The sequence below is a fragment of the Podarcis gaigeae genome (genome assembly GCF_964106915.1).
Source record: "Podarcis gaigeae genome assembly, chromosome: 14".
Taxonomy (NCBI): domain Eukaryota; kingdom Metazoa; phylum Chordata; class Lepidosauria; order Squamata; family Lacertidae; genus Podarcis; species Podarcis gaigeae.
This window is the reverse complement of record NC_139690.1, coordinates 33,232,165-33,251,218: the sequence shown is the minus strand read 5'-3', so window position 1 is coordinate 33,251,218 and position 19,054 is coordinate 33,232,165. Positions and strand designations below refer to the sequence as shown.

Genomic DNA, 19,054 nt, shown 5'->3' with positions numbered 1-19,054 from the left:
GCCACAAGTGGGTAAAGACATGTTTTTCTCCCTCTTTCTTAACACTAGAACTCATGTTTATCTATGAGTATGAATGTCAGAAGATTCATAACAGATAAAAGACAGTTCATAGTTAAAGCATGGAACTCACTCCCACAGGAGGCAGTGATGGTCACCAACCTTCATGGCTTTAAAAGAGATTTGTCAAATCCAGAGTATGGATAAGGCTATTGATAGCTACTATTTATTATGGCTATGTTCTGCCTCCACTGTCAGAGGTCATAATGCTTCTGAATATCAGTTACTGAAAGCCACAGTGGTGTGTGTGCTCTTGTGAACAGGTCCTGCTTGCAGGTTTCCCATAGACATTTGGTTGGCTCCTGTGAGAACAGGATGCTCCAACAAGGCTCTTCTCATGTACTTGTGCTCTTAGGATTGGACCCTCTACTAAAGTATTATCTATACTAGTTGCCAGTTTGTCTTTACAGGATACCAGGCAGGATTATTTCCTGGTACTACCCGGAGATGTTAGAAATTGAACATGTGTCCTTTTGCATACAATACATGTACAGGGTGAGTCCTTTAAAAGAGGCCCCATGGAATCAGAGTACACATGTTCCACGGGGCCTCTTTTAAAAGACTCGCCCTGTACATGGAGCTATAGTTCTTCCTCTCAGTTGTGTGTGAATTCATCCTGAAGTTGGGCACCCATGCTTTAAATTACTTCTCTGCCTACCTATGCAGATGTTGAACCATAATTTCATCAATCAGTTATGAGAGCTTATCGGATATTCTGAGAGCATCTGATGCTGTCAAATAGACCTCAGCATGTTCTGGATGGGAGGCCAATAGAAATCACATAGAGGCTGAAATGAAACATTAAAAGTGTCATGTGGCTACTGCCAAAAGCAGCTCTGTGTTCCCTGACACCCCCTTCCCAAGCGATAACATCTAGTGTGTTGTGCTGAAAGATTATCCTGCATTTTTTTAACCATTCTCAATTAATGAGAAAATAAATTCCATTCAGTAATTACCAGAGAGGAGAGGAAAATCTGTATATGTGGTGTGGCCAAGAGGTTCTGTGATTGCCTTTTCCTTCGTTCTACAAATCATCTCACCTGTATGCTACATTATGCAGCCTTCCTAGGTGCCCATGCTTACATTTAGTCTCTCAAATCAATGCTTTCCATATCAGAAGCATGGGGTGCCAAGGTCTGCACACTGCAGCCTTCCAAGGTGTGATTGCTTCAGTTAAATCTCCCCTATTAAGGTTTTTTTCATATCAGGACGTATGGGGAACTGCAAAGGTTTGAAGGGTGGATGCCAAATAATGATTTCCTCTTTGGGACAAATCTTCCTATTGAGATCAAGCAGGCACCTTCACTTTAATCTTTTCAGTGCCTGCTAAAAACATTCATGCTTAAAGAAGCCTACCCAGATACTTAGCAACTTGAGGTGATTTTAATCTGTTTTAGTGTTTTATCTTTGGGGTGTTTTAAAGTAGGGTTGTGATTGTTTTCTTGATCTCACAGCTTTATCTTTCATAAACTGTTTTGAGGGTTGTTGTTTTTGCAACCAAGCAGTGTATAAATTTTATGAAATAAATAAGTAAACCACCTTCCCTCTTCTTCCAGGGGAGGATGGGTGTTGCAAATTCTTCCCCCCTGAAAGGAGGGGAGCTGCATCCCACATCCTACCCCCTGATCTTAGCTAAATGGCCGAGAAGTGGTGGCTTTGGCTACATAAATAGGTAATATGTGTATCCACAGAAAGCTTTCTGTGCTTAGGGACACAGGAAACTGCCTCATAGTCAGAACGGGCAGGGGTACCTTTACCTCCACGGTTTCAGAGAGGGGGCATTCCCAGCCATATATGGAGATGCCAGGGATTAAAACTGGGACCTTTTGAATGCAAATCAGATGTTCTACCACTGAGCTACAACCCATCTAGATCACGTGCTTTGGTTTACTGTGTCTGGAATTATAAATTACTAAGGAGGGTGGCACTGTGGGTTAAACCACAGAGCCTAGGACTTGCCGATCAGAAGGTCGGCAGTTCGAATCCCCGCGACGGGGTGAGCTCCTGTTGCTCAGTCCCTGCTCCTGCCAAACTAGCAGTTCGAACGCACGTCAAAGTGCAAGTAGATAAATAGGTACCACTCTGGTGGGAACGTAAACGGCATTTCTGTGCGCTGCTCTGGTTTGCCAGAAGCAGCTTAGTCATTCTGGCCACATGACCCGGAAGCTGTACGCCGGATCCCTCGGCCAATAAAGCGAGATGAGCTTTACCATGGAGAGCCACCACCAAATCATTATACTGAGTTGCACCACCCGTGTCCTGAAACCATGGAGAGCCACCACCAAATCATTATACTGAGATGCACCAAAGTTCTGACTATGAGGCAGTTTCCTGTGTCCCTAAGCACAGAAAGCTTTCTGTGGATACACAGAACCCCAGAATCAGCCACGACTGGACCTAATGGTCAGGGGTCGAATTTACCTTACCTTTAAGACCTCTTAAACTCACTGTGGTGAGATGTACTTCTGATATTCTGAGCGATACTGAATATGTTATTTGTTGGAAGGCGGATAATGGGAAGTGAAGCCACTGCTCAGGTGGTGGCCAGAATCTCTTTCCGGCCTGGAAAGTTGGTTTATAAATATCACCGACTAATAAACGTGTTACTGATCATGTAAATACATATGAAGACACACCTTACTGCAACTTTTTCTTCTTCTTGAAAGCAGCTTGGTTGCTGGGGGGAGCCTGAAGTGCTTCATTTACAGCACACATTTTGCTTGCTTGCTTAAAGCATTGCTTTGAGAGCTGAAGAACCATGGACAGTTCCAAACCGTCCAGACACAAAGCATTCAGTGCCGTTTGACTACAAAACTAAAACAATGAAATGAAACCACCCATAATATATAGAGAAAATGGGTTTGTTCATCTCTTATGCAACGTATTTGTTTTTCATTGCCCATTATGATAGGGTCTTATTAGAGGGCCATGTTTTATTTATCAGGGTGTTTCTGTGAGTCGGCTGAAGAATAAAGAGAAAGAAAAGAAAGAAAGAAAGAAAGAAAGAAAGAAAGAAAGAAAGAAAGAAAGAAAGAAAGAAAGAAAGAAATCTCTTTCTTTCTATCGGCTCAGGGCATTTGCTGAATAACATGTTTAGTGTTCTGGAAAAAGAGGGGAGAGGAGCATGAGATATTCCTGTCAGAACAAGGGACTGCTTAAGGCAAAGGGATAAAATGAAGAAGGGGGAGGATATGAGAAAGTGGCTATAAGGGACTTCATTTTTATGTTAGCTTTTATTTTTACCCTCCTTCCTTCCTTTCTTGTGTGTGCGTAGGCTTTTATTCCCCCCTTTTTTATTCCCCCTTTTTGTGTTATAAATTAATTTGTGCTCTTCAGTGTAGGAGTGCTATCCGAGAACCTCAAGCTCATGATACATGGACTTTCCCTGCGCATGAAAGCAAGCCCTGTTTTGTAAGTCCAAGCATTTTCCTTATTTTTAGCCATTTAACAGGTTTGTGTGTTGGGTGGCGCTGGTTTGTTAGAGGGGTGTCTTGCTTTGGGAAGAGGTGTATTTTTGGTTGTAACACCCGGCCTTGTCTCAGTCCTGTGGGTGGGGTTCTTGCAGTAAGATTGCTATAGATTTCTCTCTCTCTCTCTTTCTCTCTCTGTCTCTTAAAGGAGCTTTTTCAAATGTGTGCACGTCTCACAATGCAACAGCTAATTACCTTCCGAGTTGAGAGCTGTTTGCCTGAATCACAGGAATTCTCTAGTGATCTGTTTGCATTTTAGTTCAATAGTAGCTTGGGAAAGAAATGAATCTTTATTTAAAGGGAAATATGTGCTTTCAATTTAGTTTCAACCTTCCCAACACCATTTTTTTTTAATACACCCACATAAAAACAACAAGAAATGGCACAGAATATATTTCTGTGTGAAATTATTATATTTCCCGCTAACTCTAAATGTTCCCTCACTTGGTACAGATTGTAGCCTATTCTGCCTTTCCCCCCTCTCTTTTCTTATTCTTCTTCTTATTATTATTATTTTTTTAGTTGGGTTCCCTCTGAATGTTTGAAAAGTTCTGCTTCTCGAAAGGAACCTTGAGAGGGAAGGGAAATGGAGGGGAATCCTGAAGAGTAATTTGCTGAGATTCAGCCTTTTTATGGAAGAATTAATAATTCAATGCATTTGTCAAATTCCATTTTGAATAACACCAGTATCTTTTGTTACATATTAGTAACATGTGGAAGGGAGGTGGGGAAAGAAATTTGACCTCAAGGACAAGTTTTGAGCATAAATGATTTAATTTGCAGATCACATCTGATTTTATTACATGAAGACTAACTAGATCTACTAATGAATAATTATTACTCCATAAAATAAAAGCGGGGGGGGGGGGGGAGAGACAGTTTGCGACAGTTGAATACTAATTCCAATGAGGGACATTACTCTCTCTTAAGTAAAAAAGTAAACATTACATTCCCCCTAGTGACTAATGCTGTTTGTTCATGTAACCTGACAGAATAGCCTCTTGTAATGGATTGTCCTTCTGACACGTTTTATAATCTTAAATGAAATTATATATCTATAGCTATATCTGTATCTGTATCTGTATCTGTATCTATACACACACAAACAGAGAGAGAGAGATGTTTTCTTCCCAGGACAGGAGAGAAAGGGAGGGAAAGGATTGTGCCACACCATGATCTTTATTCCACGAGATTCTGCTGTGGTTCCTAATCTAATTTTTCACAGCAGTTAATGATTTTACAAGCTTTTGTGAAATGCAGAAGGGGAGATAGGTGCAAAGTATATTATGGAAAATGAAAATAAAAAGATTTGGGAGATGTGTGTGCGCACACATATTATTTCCTAGATATATGGTATACGTATATTCATTTCACCTCACCCTGAGTGATTTTGATAAGGGGGCTCTAGAAATTTAAATATACTTTCAACATTACATGGTATCTAAACAAGCAGTTTTAAAATTAGAATTAATATTAAGAATAAGAAATGCTTTCCCTCTCGCTCCTGTGGCTTTCATACATCAGATTGTACTTCTGGTGCAATAGGACTCAGTATAAAATGTGAGTTCAAGCTTTCCTTTCAAGTCAGGCATGTAAAGTCCATCTGTGTGTGTGATGGGGGTGTATGTTTGTGTGTCCCTGTGTATGGTACATGTTTTGAAAAGGATGGCCAGAGAGATAGGCACAGATCAAAGCCTTGTGTATCTTCTAGAGTATTTTAACTTTCTTTTGTGCTTCTATACTTTTAATGCATGTTTTTCTAAATGTGCACACACACAGAGAGAGAGAGACTTTGTTTTCTTTCTGTTTGCCTGATTCCTTCGATGGGGGATTCCCTAATTGATTGTCAGGTGTAGGGCCTGAGGAAGAAAAAAAAAAACAAAAAACATTGGAGAGGAGGGGTGTCTGTGGTGAATCATAACAGCCTTTCTCGTCCCAGCTGGGCAGTGACATTAATTGCCCAAACCTCATGACTGTATATGATGCCTGTCTCTCTCCTTCTGCATCCTCTCCAGGGATTTTTTAAAATGTAGTTATTTGAATTTTTGGTGAGTGGTACAGAGACCCTGCCCTGGTTAGAACCCATTTGACAAATGAGAGGAGCGGAGTAGCATCAGCCACACCAGAAGGAGTCTCTCTCTCTCTCTCTCTCTCTCTCTCTCTCTCTCTCTCTCCAAGGGAGCCAGGCTTTTAATGTGGAACAAACCCTTCCAACGGCGGTTGTCACTGAGGGGGAGTTTCAGCAGCTCAGCTTAGAAGCTGCCGGCTGCCTTCTCTCCTTTGCTTATTAAATCTCACCACCACCCCTTTTTTTTCTCTCCTTCCCACACCTCTCTGTTTTTGTTTCGTTCGAGTGAGCTGGGGGGGGGGGTGTTGTTTGGCAACGTTGGGTGGGATTACCCTCCCAAACGAAAATTGTATCAAATGGCCTTGCCTTGACAATTGAACGTAGTGGGGCTTTAACACTGGGAGCTGGAGGTGAGGAGGCTGGCAAGGTTGCGTTGTTAAAAAGAAGGGGGGGAGAGAAAAAGAAACACCCTGAGAAGGGATGTTTTTGAGAGGTTGTGTGTCTTTTTGAGAGAGAAAAATCAAAAGCAAAAAAACCCCCCACACATCTGAGAGAAAGAGAGAGAGAGAGTGCTGGCAGTTGTGGTGTTGGGGGTGGCAGGTTTGGGGTGGGGGGGAGAGAAGAGAGAGAGAAATAAATAACCAAGCTTGCACCGGAGAGGCAGCAGCAACGTGCGTGTATGCAACCCCCTTCACTTGTCCTACGTCGGGTTCAGAGCAGCAACATGCAGCATCCTCTGACGGGGACGACCTGCGTTGCGCTGCCGAATGTTGGCATGTGTCCCCAGCTGTCCTGTGCCTTGACTTTTATGTATTTACAGCAGGTAAGTCGCAGCAACTTTTTTTTGTCTCTTCCAACTCTCTGTCCCCCACCCTTGCTTCTCTCCCCCCCCCCCACCACTCTCACCCGGGTTTGGTCATTCCCTCTTCTTGTCACTGTATTGTCTGTACCCCATGAAGTGGAAACAGCTTTCTGCCTGAATGGAATGTGTAATTGTCTCTTTCATGTGTCTGTGTGTGTTTGCCTGTGTACGAATGCATCCAAATAAGCAAAAGAAATTAATTCGTACGGGAAAGTTGCCTCTGCGCCTCCGTTTTCTTTAATGGTACAGCTTCAATGCATGTGATCTCAAATATTCTGAAGTTTTGAGGATGGTCCCCCCCCCCCCCCCGCCGCCTCTGTGGTTTTGGTTTTGTATTTGCTCTGGGAACAATATGCATGCAAGGTTTAGATAGATGATAGATAGATGATAGATAGATAGATAGATGATAGATAGATAGATAGATAGATAGATAGATAGATAGATAGATGGTAGATTTTAGCCACACAAAATTATGTTTGTTATTATTATTATTTAAAATCGTTCTTCTCTCCCTCCCAGTTTTTGCTCCTGGGAATCAAATTTGTTTTTCAAAGTACAGTCCTGGTGCAAATTTGGTTTAAACTCACAATTTGCCATGTGAGTCCTTCATTGGAATTAGATGCCAGTGGAGGATAAATGGATTTGAAGTAGGGGGAAAGAGCAGTATAGATGGTAGAAGTTTGCCAGATCAGTTGATGGGTCATTTGGAAATCTGTGATTTGCATCTTGATATTTATCAATGGGCATCATATTGAGGGTTTACTATGGGGAGGGGGGAGGGCATAGGCAGTTACCTCCACCTTAGAAATCAGTCGTTCCCTCATTATTATTATTTTCAGCATCTTAATATTAGGGGTCCCCCCCAACTGGTGTTACAAATAAGTTTTGGGGTTTGTTGCCTTTTGTCCATGAAATTTCAGAAGGGAAAATAAATTAGGGCTGCACAGCAAGACATCCGGGTCCACTTACTTAAAAGTAAATCCATTGAAATCAATTGGGGGGATATTTCTCCCAGGCAAATGTTCAAGCGTCAAAGTGTCAGCATCTCACAATGGCATGTCTGTGCTTAGAATTCTTATTATAAATGTACAGTTTTGTGGGTAATAAACTGAGCCTCCTACTACAGAGGGGATATGCACTGGGTGCAAAGGAGCAAGATTAAAATATATTGTCATGCAAATGTAATTGCATTTATTCTGTTGAGAGTGTCATCTCCCCCCTCCCCCCTTTCTGCATTTACTATAACTCAGCTGAAGCGTACGGTACAGGAGCATTTATCTATTAACACTCAGCTGCTACGGCAGTTTAGATGTCACATACAGATGTGTGCAAAGCAATACGGAACTTTCTTTCCTTGTCTCTCTTTAGGGGGGGGAAACAGAGCAATGTTCTAATATATTCTTGATTTCTTGCAATGGATCTGTCTTCTTATTTTTATTTTTTAAAATGAAATTATTCAGAATCCAAGCATTGGTGCCTTTTAAGACGTGGGCAGTTGCTCAAAAGCCTCACATTTTAAAAGAAACCAAAGCTCTCTTCCGTATCCAGACACTCGGTGGGAATTGGCTCTGGGATTGACAAACAAATTATATATTAAAAGGTTCATGTGTACAGATTAGAATATAGTTGTTACGTGGGAGGGCTTTATCTGCATGCAATTTAAATTAGCAGTAAGCCTACCAAATCTTTCCTTTGTTTTTAAGTTAAAGTCTCAATGCTACTTCTGTGTGCCTTTTAAAAATTAGATGCTTGGGGAATCACCCTTAAAAGACCATTGTCTTTCTGCATAGCTGTACTATACCAGCAGAAGCAAGTTCTATTTTCTTCAGTTGTTTCTTGAACTTTTCCAATGCAACCATTTTGGGAAGTAGCTTTTGAAAGGGCTTATGTGACTTAAGGTTAGAGGTCAATCTGGACACACAAGGAACTGCTAAAAGATTACATAAATGCGAGGTTGGAGGATGAGGGGAGGGGGAAGAAGTGGGGGTCTAGGAATCATCTCTTTCCTCTATGTAGAATTGCAATAGCATTGTGCAATCTCAGCCTCTGTATAGAAGATACTTTCTGATTTAAGAAAATAGATGCTGCCACAATGATATGCTTGAAAGTGGTGGCTCTCACTCTGCCCTGGACAAAATTAGGAGAGTTGCCACCATCGTGCACTTTGGAAAGTGTTGCATCTTGAAGGCTTTTCCTGAACCTTTCTGCGGATGCCTGTTCCGCTGCAGAGGTTCATGCTATTAACACTCTGTAGTCTCCCTCTCGTTTCCCTTGTAGAATTGGATTTCTACATTTAAGATACATGTGGTGGGGAGATTTAATAATAATAATAAAAAAAAACATTTCTAGGTCTGTTACTGTCACCCCGCCCTTTGAGTACAGTTTGGTCTGTAGAAGCTGCAAAGAAAAAAACCCTAGGATTTTGTTCAGATAATTTGTTTGTTTGTTTTGCAATACTACAGAAATTTCTATTGCATTTAATGAAGTGTTGCCTTAACTGTCATTTTGTTTATCAGGTAATGATAAGTTATCTAGAATTTTACACCTGTCACAGCTATGATTTGGTAGCCTTCTTTTTTAGGTGGGAGGGGGGATAAATTGCATAATACAAAACCCTGTCCTTTGGGGATGCATAATGCCAAACTAATTCACAGCAGAAAATTTGGATCCTACTACACCCTCCCCCGTTTTTATTGATGTGCATTAAGTCTGAGTGGTAAACATAACATCACTAACTAGATGTCGCTAACATTCTTCTCTTGAAACACAGAGAATAGGTTGCTGTCCTCTTAACTTGTTCTTTTACTTGTGTGGTGATCTACTTTAACTAATGCTCAAGTCACAATTACTTCCTCTCCCCCTGCAATCGTTTGTTGCCCCAAACTGCTTCCATGTTATCCACACACACACACAATGCAGAAAATTGTTGAGTAGATATAACACAAGCGTCTTGGTTTCAACTTTATAGCAATTAAGAAGCTGCTTTTAGTGTGGACCCCCCTTAAATGCAAAAATTGTAGGGTAGGTCGTAGGGACGGGTTAATCTAACAGTTTCTGTTTCTCTCAGTTTTGCCTTTTTTGTAACCTAAAGCCTTGTTCTCTACATTTTATGAGAATGGTTAACAGTATTATTATTATGAAAGTCCTCATGAAAATTCTTAAACATTTTAGTGCAAATTTCTCCTAATATACAGATATTTTGCATACCTTTTTGCCTAATACGATACATCTTTGCATGCTGTTTTCATTTATATATGCTCTTTGACACACAGTTTACCCTGGTACGTGCATTTTTTGTACATATTACTTGGGGGGATAACTGCACTGCAAAACCCAGAGTAGTGCGAATTTTGGAGGATGGCTGCTTCTCGGTTCACATATTATTTCAGGAACAGCAAACTAGGGAGGTTTGCCTTTAAATGTGGACTGAACTGATTTCCCCCTCCATTCCTAGGTGGAGAAATAGGTGATTTAGTTCATTTTGGAAAATATGTCTCTGTGTGCTACGCTTTACCATTGTAATTTATTGCTTATTGAACTGAACCTGTGAGGTTTATAAGTTCTCTTTGCATCCACTGAAATACTTTTAAATGGTGTCAACAAAGCAGCCTTTTCCAAACTAATGACAAGCTATGCTTTACAAATGCTGCTAAGAAATCCTTCAGAGCATGCAAATGTGTCCTTGTACAAAAGAGAACTTTAAATAGCACACGGCAGTTTATTATACAAATGCACTGGGAAGCTTGACTGATGAAATGGTTAAATTTGGAAGCCTGGCCTTTATGCCTTGTCTATATTATAGATGAACAGCAAGTCATGTGTTCATTAAAAGGCAGAAAGGGGGGAGTCAAAAGTTGGTGCTGGCATCCATCAAGAGGAGCTGTTCAAAACCCTTTAGATGTCTTGTCAACCATTTTACCAAGCCTAGTACCAAATTTGCAGCCAAATCCTACAAATGTTTACCTTCCAGCAACTCAATGCTAATTTCAAATGGGACTTGTTGCTGAATAAGCACACATAGGATTGCACCTTTGGCCTTCAGCTTTAGGATCTGATCGGAGAATATCCCATGTTCTGTAAAAGTAGATGTGATGAAAATGGGTTAGCGATCAATCTTGGCTTATGAAGACGGTAACGAACATTTGTAAAACTCAACGTAGACGTATCTAGGCGTCCCTTATCCTACCACCTCTAACCTCTGCAGCACATGAATAAAATCCAAATATGCCAGCTCCACAGAATTTTTTTCTAATCAGGAGTGTAGAGCTTATGGCCTCCTGGACTACAACTCCCATTATCCTTGACTTTTAGCCATTCTGGAAGGGGCTGGTGGGAATTGGAGGACAACAGAATCTGGAGGCCCCCAGATCCCCTCCCCACCCTGCCTTAAAATCAGACACTACTTTGACCAGTGGTGTTTGGAAGAAAGATTTTAGCAGCACTAGATATCCTTTGAGGCGATTTTGACATCCTATTTTGATCTGACTTCAGAAAGCAAACTAACTAAACCAAATCATATAGCTAGGGCTTAGACTGTGATATTGTGAGTGGCCCCCCACCCCACACAGCTGCCTTGCAGCCCAATCCCTCATGAGAGGGGTTCATCTGAGCACAGCCAGGAAAACCTCCTATACCAGGCAACAAACTTTGCTGTTTGGCCACAGTCCCCCCATATGGAGTTGCAAAGTCAACTGTTGCAATGCCATATGCAATGCTATCTCACAACACAGCCATGGTGTTGTCGATACCAAAAGATTGGTAAATTTTCTCTCACTTAATGATGATACATGTGGTTTGTTTTAAATAGTGAAGTGATTTGTACAAAGGGTAATTCCTCTTAAATGGAGCCATTTCTCATGCCGGACACCAGCCGATCGAAAGCAATTGAACTGAAACTTCAATATCAGCCTGCTTTGTCTTTAACTAGAAAGTAGTTTGCAGGGCAGAGAGTGGCTCAAGACAACAGTTTTCATCCTGGATAACTTTGTTTCTTTTTTAACTACGGTAGTTCAATGAAATAACCCTGACAGCTAGCTAGCTTGTTCCTGCTGCTGCTGCTGTTGTTGAATGCACAATGTTATACAGACCTCTGATGTCATAGTGCATCCTTCTCCAACTGTTCTTGCACTGCAACTCCCATGAGACCCAGCCAGCCAGGCCAGCAAGTGGGCACCAGACTGAGGAAGGCTGCTCTCCTCATTGCTAAAACAGCAGTGCTCATCTTAGGAACCTTCCTCAGTCAGACCCTTGGCCCATCTTGCTTCCTATTGTCTACATGACTAGCAGTGGCTCTCCAGGGTTTCTGGATGGAGACAACCACAGCTCCTGCCATCCCTGACCAAGCTAGCTAGGGCTGATGGGAGCTGTAGTTCAGCAACATCTGAATGGTCAACTATTCCCCACTCCTGGTCTACACTGACTGGCAGTAGCTATCTAGGATTTCAGAGAGGGCTCTCTCTCAGCCCTACCAGGAGATGCTTGCATTGAAACTGGAACCTTCTACATGCAAAGCAAATGCTCTGCCATTGACCTACAGCCCTTCCCCAGCTGTAAACCACACAATTCAAGTGGTATCTAGACCAGCTGTTAGCTTGTTAGTTATTTGGGGGAAATACCCTTCTTTTGTTTATGTTGCTTAGGAAAGTGCAATGTACATGGCTGGCTATATTTAAATAATCAGTTTGAGAAAAGCACAAGTGTGTGTGTGTGTGTGTGTGTGTGTGTGTGTGTGTTGGAGAGGTGGGGGAGGTTGGTGCACATCCCAACAGGGGGGAAATCTGTCTTGTTTGAGCCTATGACACTGTTTTACACTGAGCAGTGGTGACTGCTGCCCATTAGAACTAGGGGTGGAAGAAGGCATCATTTTCCATTCTGCATGCAGCCCTGTTTCCATTCCATTACAGTTTATCTTCTGCGGAAAACTACATTATTCATCTCGCTGTCTGCTGTAGCAAAGCTTTACTTAATTATGGTTTCCCCCTCCTATTCATTTTGATGCAAAGGCCATTCGTTTCAATGCAAATACAATGCATATGAGGGGGCGGTGAAGAACCATAAACAATTATGTATCATTTGCAGAGGGGGAAAGCAACAACAACAGTGAATGCCAATTGCATTTGTCGGATTCATTTCCATTCTGTGCAAATGAGCAACCTTTGGTCATTTCCACTCCCATTTCTGTCAGAATTCTCCAACATGCTTCATTGGGACTGGTGAGTTGGGAGGCAGGCAGACCCAAGTGTAGGTGGGACCAGAGCCAATGACAGCCAGAGCCACCACACCTGCATGAAATGGTGGCCATGGGTCCTGCTTTATGGGGGGGACAGTCCTCTCTTTGAAAATCTGTCCAGTCCAAATCCAGTTAAAAGAACAAGAGCCTTAAGGAGGGAGACCTCAGAAACCTTGAAGTTGCCCATGGGCAGTGAGTACTTGGACAACAGACTTTACTGAGTCAGGCAATTGATAGGTTTTGTCCACTATTCTGCCTGACAGTAGGTTTCCAAGATGCCAGGCAGGGCAGCTCTGCTACCCAAATACATTTTAAAAGTAAAATGTCAGAGACTGGAATTGGTAGCTTGCAGGCAAAATGTGTGTCATGGGTGCATCTCTAAACTGATATTTCACAAGATTGTAAGCACCTTTTTATTGGAATCAATAAGCCTACAATATGTGAAACTGATTTTTACTATGCTAAGTCATTGTTCTTTGTACCTACACCCAATAATTTCTCCAGGGGCCTTTCCCAGTCTTAAGGGATTATGGGATTTGAACCCAAGCCCTTTGACATGAAATGTACAGCCACTGAGCTGGAGCCCTGCATTGGTTCTGTCAATGGTGGATGAAGAGAGATGTTGAAAGCTGATTCTGTTGCATAAATATTTTAAGGGAGTGGATTTATTAGTATTTGAATTCAGTCTGTCATTTTGACAAACAGTAAGGACAGAAGAAGAGTCCTGCTGGATCAGGCCAATGGTCCATCTTGTCCAACACCCTCTTATCACATTGACCAACCTCATGACCATGGGAAGCCTGCAAGCAAGACACAAGCAGAAGAGCACTCTCCCCTTCCATGATTTTCAGCAGCTGGTATTCAGAAGCATTACTGCCTCTGACCATGGAGGCAGAGCATAGCCATTATGGCTAGTAGCAATTAATAGTCTTATCCTCCACGAAGTTGTCCAACCCTCTTTTAAATCCAACCAAATTGTGAAATTTATGTAAAGGTAAAGGGACCCCTGACCATTAGGTCCAGTCATGACTGACTCTGGGGTTGTGGTGCTCATCTCGCTTTATTGACCAAGGGAGCTGGTGTTGCGTTCGCAAAGTAAAGGAAGGATTGAACTCTGATTAATAAGAATACACACAGAGACTTGAACCAGCAAGACTCTGGGAAGGGTGCATATAATCATGTCTCTCTGTGTGCCTGTCCATCCGATCTCCGCAGCCCCCGGCCCAGGCCATTTTATTCACAAAAGAACTTTTTACAGAGTGTTCGTAAGAACCAATCAGATTTCTTCTGATCATTTCACAAACTCACGTGGGGACAAAGTTAGATCAAAAGAAATTCTTTTAACTACAAAGACTACTACTCTGAGCATGCATACATAATCTGAGAGTAAATAAAAGAGGACTAGAGAAACTCTGGAGATCACAAACAGGAGTAAACAAGAGAGGATAGAAGGATGGCAAGAGGATAGGCATCCTTATCACCTTCCTGTGAAACCATTTCCAGGCCCTAAGATTAACATCCTAAGATAAATATATAAGAAAACTACTTCAAAGAAACTTGCCCACTATCTTTATGGCCCAGGATGCCTGCCTGGCGTAGCAACTGGCAGTGTACATGACAAGAGAAATGGGCAGTAGAGGCAAAAGGGCATGAATGTAGAATCTTATGGGATTTAATCAGAAATTATCGTCAATATATCAAACCCAGTCAACACAATGCTTTCATCGTGGACACGATGACTTGATGTATATTTTATAATTCCTCATGGTAATCCCATCTGATCCCTACAAGCTGGCGTACAGCTTCTGGGACATGTGGCCAGCATGACTAAGCTGCTTCTGGTGAACCAGAGCAGCGCACAGAAACGCTATTTACCTTCCTGCCGCAGCGGTACCTATTTATCTATTTGCACTTTGATGTGTTTTTGAACTGCTAGGTTGGCAGGAGCAGGGACCGAGCAACAGGAGCTCATCCCATCGCAGGGATTCGAACCACCAACCTTCTTATCGGCAAGTCCTAGGCTCTGTGGTTTAACCCACATGCCACCCGCGTCCCTTTAAATTTATGTAACTTCTCCCAAATGGAGTGCGAGACAGATAGCATAGTGTTTGGACAGAATGCAGCAGAACCAAAAAGTTACTGCATGCAACAAATAAAGAAGAAGAAGAAGAAGAAGAAGAAGAAGAAGAAGAAGAAGAAGAAGAAGAAGAGTAGTTTGGATTTGATATCCCGCCTTTCACTCCCTTTAAGGAGTCTCAAAGCGGCTAACATTCTCCTTTCCCTTCCTCCCCCACAACAAACACTCTGTGAGGTGAGTGGGGCTGAGAGACTTCAAAGAAGTGTGACTGGCCCAAGGTCACCCAGCAGCTGCATGTGGAGGAGTGGAGACGCGAACCCGGTTCCTCAGATTACGAGACTACCGCACTTAAGCACTACACCACACTGGCTCTGACTACTGGGGTCCCTTCCAACTCTACAGTTCTATTATTCTTTGATGGGTCCTGCATTCCAGCTTCCCCTAGGCATCAGGCTGGCCATTCTTAGAAGAGGATACTGGACTAGATATGCCGAGCAAGGCTCTTTTTTATGTTTTTATTCCCTTGTTCATGTGTTTGGACCTTACGCCTGCTCTTCTTTATCTGCCCCTAAGTAATGCAATGTTATTCAAAAGTTACTTTTTCACACAACATACAGTTCAACTATGGAACTCACCCCTAGAGAAGGCAGTGATGGCCACCCACTTGGGTGGATTTAAAAGAGGGTTGGACAACTTCATGGAGAAAACCACTTGGGATTTACACGTAAAAAGCCTGGGTCAAGCGGAAAACTGCTCAGACCTGGCCATTCTAGGCCGAATTCTATGTAGCCGCTATTAGGTGTAGGAAACAAGAGCGAAGGCAAATACTTAATTTTATTTATGCTGTCTAATTTTAAATTGCTGTTATGGCCTAATCTGTATTGAAATTGTCCTTTGTTTTTTCCGGTGTTATGCTTCGCTGACTAGCTGCACGAGTTAATCTGGTCTGTGACCGTTTAATAAAATTTGATTTGATTTGATTCTAGGCATGGGGCAAGCAGAAGTGTGGACAAGCCCTTAAAGGGTGATCTCCTGTTTCTTTTAATTAACAGGAACCAGGTTGCTTTATATTTGTAGATAAACCTTCAGATCTTCCTCTGAAGTAAAACGTAAAGTTGGGTGTTAACTATACATTATTAAATGTCTTCTGGAGTTCATTCTTGAACCATTTGAGCTCCCTCCCTTCCCTTTCCTTCCCCACCCTCTCACTCTCCTATGAGCAGCCTAATGTGAAGTGGCTGTTTAAGAGATCAAGCGCTGTGTGTTTCTCACTCTGAATAATAGCTACCTAGGACATTTTGACTACAGCGATGTCAAACAGGGTCACTTCTCAGCCACAATAGCATGAAAACATTTTAGTGAAGTGTCTCCTTTCTTCTGAATGCCAGGATTGGAAAGGAGAGGAGAGCAGGTGGTAATAATAATCTTAAGAATATAATATCAGTTAAAGAAGTTTGCAACATGCTTTGGGAAATGAGAGGCAGGTCAGTGTATGAAAAAGAATTACCAATTGCCCCCTTGCTTTAATTCAGCTCTTCAACATCTTAAGAGCTTGGGGTTTTGGCTTCCTCCTCTTATTCTCCTCTTTGGTTTCCTGCAGGCGCCTGTTCTTCAATGGTATTTACAGAATAATGTGCCTTACTGGCAGTAGAAAAGATGTTGCCCTTTTGTGTGGCCATGGATGCTGAACGAGCCACCGCCTTTCCATTCTGTTTTGTTCTGTTTAAGGAGCCCTCTGAAGGAGTAGATTGTTTCATCTTAGTGGCCTAGTATTCTGAAAGAGGGAGTGATTTTGAATTGCATGACAAACTATTAGTGTGTCTAAATTGTAAAAAACAAAACCGGTAGTAGTGCTTCTGAATTGCAAGAAAAGGGCTATTTGGAGTTCCTTCTTGTTTGGGGCACTCTTTGCATTTTGAATCAGATAACAGAAGGAAGCCAAGCATCCAGAGGTGCTACAGCTAAAGACGTGTGTATATGTTCAGAGTCATAATGGTGTTAGTGGACATACAAAGGTGTCCTACTGCTGGTGGGCTATTGCTTCTCCCAGGTATTTGTGTGATTGATTTTCAACCAGATTCAAATCAGAATTGTTAAGGCGAAAGGAAGAGCCCTGCTGAATCAGGCCAAAGGCTAACCTCTTTTTGTAGCAGTCGACCAGAAAGCCCATAAGCAGGACCTGAATACACAGTGCTCTCCTCACTTGTGATTCCCAGGAACTAGTATTCAGAGGTGCACTGCTTCAGATTGTGGAGGGGAAACATAGTCATCTTGATTTGCAGCCACTGATAGCCTTATACAGTGGTACCTCGGGTTAAGTACTTAATTCGTTCCGCAGGTCCGTTCTTAACCTGAAACTGTTCTTAACCTGAAGCACCACTTTAGCTAATGGGGCCTCCTGCTGCCGGAGCACAATTTCTGTTCTCATCCTGAAGCAAAATTCTTAACCCGAGATACTATTTCTGGGTTAGCGGAGTCTGTAACCTGAAGCATATGTAACCTGAAGCGTATGCAACCCGAGGTACCACTGTACTTCATAAATTTTCTTTTAAAGCCATTCATGTTGCTGGCCATCACTACCTCTTATTTGAGCAAATTCCATAGTTAAACTATGCACTGTTGTGTGAAAAAGTGCCTTTCTTCATCAGACCTGAATCTTCCAGTGTGTCCTGAATCACCCTCTTAATCTGATAAGTCCTTGCCATTTCTTCTCCATGAGGAAGGGCCATATCCCAGGGGTGGAGCATCTAGTTTACATGCAGAGAGTCCAAGGTTCAATCCCTAGCATCTTCGTCATAAATAATACTAAGCTAGTTGGACCAGCTTTCTTTTCTACTTATAAATTAAAATCAGGGTGGTCTGATGACTAGATACAAACAACTCTGTTCCCATTGACAGGTCCTCCTCCTTCCTGCAACAGGTCCAGGGGGCTCATGTCACGTGGCTGCAGAGCTGAAGAGTTGCTGCCAGTCATTGCAGACAATGCCAAGCTGTAACCTAGAACTCATAGTGCACCCAGTAGAGGCCCTTTGCAGATGCCCATCCATACCAACCCTTGAAAACATTCCAGTGCTGGCTAAGTGCCAATGCTGTGATCCATGAAATCCCATCTTCAAGCTTCATCACTAACGGAACTTTTAATCTGCAATCCTAAAAACAGTGTATAGAAAGTCAGAGCTATTGAACAAGCAAGTGCAATCGTGATCCCCCCCCCCAGCGCAGAGACACTAAGCCACACAAACAGTCGGCGGATCTGTTAACTTCAGCTTCTCCCACCTTCTTATTTTTCTGCTGCTTGCATTCAGTTCTCCACATTTCCACATCATTATGTGATGGTTTTGGTTTTTTTTTAAAAAACTATTTTAGAAAGTCCTCATGGAAATTCACCAGCATTTTAGTGCAAAATCTTGAAAGTTTTGTATGCATCCCCCCCCCCACATATACTCATTTTCGCATGACAATTTTTTGCATTATAATATTATTTCCACTAGTTGTTGCCTTCCCCCTTGCACTTTCACCCTACCATATGCATTTTTGTACACATTACATGACCGGAAACTACACTACAAAATACAGGGAAATGCAAATGTCAAAGGATGGCCATGCTTTCAGTTACTATATTGTTTCAGGAAGTGCAAATTAAGGAGATTCATCTTTAAAGGTGTGGTGAACTGAATTTTTCCATCCTTCCATAATACACACACACACACACACACAGAGAGAGAGAGAGAGAGAGAGAGAGAGAGAGAGAGAGAAAGAAGAAGAAGAAGAAGAAGAAGAAGAAGAAGAAGAAGAAGAAGAAGAAGAAGAAGAAGAAAGAAAGAGAGAGAGAGAGAGAGAGAGAGAGAGAGAGAGAGAGAGAGAGATTATAGCAACTGCATGGGGGTAAACCAAGAGAATGTTGGAAAGTGGCTATTATACTTACAGGTAGATTTTAAATATTTGTGGTGAGTGTGACATTCTGAAGTTTTCCTTCTTCCTCTAACTCATGTGCTAATCCTGTCTTTGGCTGTGTAGCTCAATTAATCTCTGTAGCAGGAGGAGCAAGGAAGAAGAAAAACTCTCTCGTCAGAAGTGAAGTTATTTACTTTTCAAAGCTGATGGAATAGCACTGCAGGGGCCTTCATTTATTTCCGCTCAGAATGTCATTATTCCGTAATGCACAGGGACCTGCACACGCATACAAGGCCTGTTCTCCTAATCTTTATTATTATGCTACATGACTGCTTAAAGAGCAAAGTGGCTCACCGGAAAGGTTTCAATTTTCCATTGGTGGCATTCTGGCCTAGTA

The 19,054-nt window shown here is 42.1% G+C and overlaps 1 protein-coding gene across 35 annotated transcripts in view; it reads left to right on the top strand.

Annotated features, from left to right (window-relative positions):
* RBFOX1 (RNA binding fox-1 homolog 1) overlaps positions 1–19,054 on the top strand; it is a 1,459,852-nt gene that overhangs the window by 1,116,520 nt on the left and 324,278 nt on the right. The window contains exon 1 of one of the 35 annotated variants that reach the window (XM_083710888.1): positions 5,650–6,418. The exons of 31 other annotated variants lie outside the window; for them this stretch is intronic. In XM_083710888.1, coding sequence (XP_083567014.1) covers positions 6,275–6,418 — 144 coding nt within the window. In that variant the 5' untranslated portion in view covers positions 5,650–6,274. Of the gene's footprint in view, positions 1–5,649; positions 6,419–19,054 lie in introns of those variants that run through there. 3 more of the 35 variants (XM_083710879.1, XM_083710876.1, XM_083710870.1) reach the window with 3 other exon arrangements.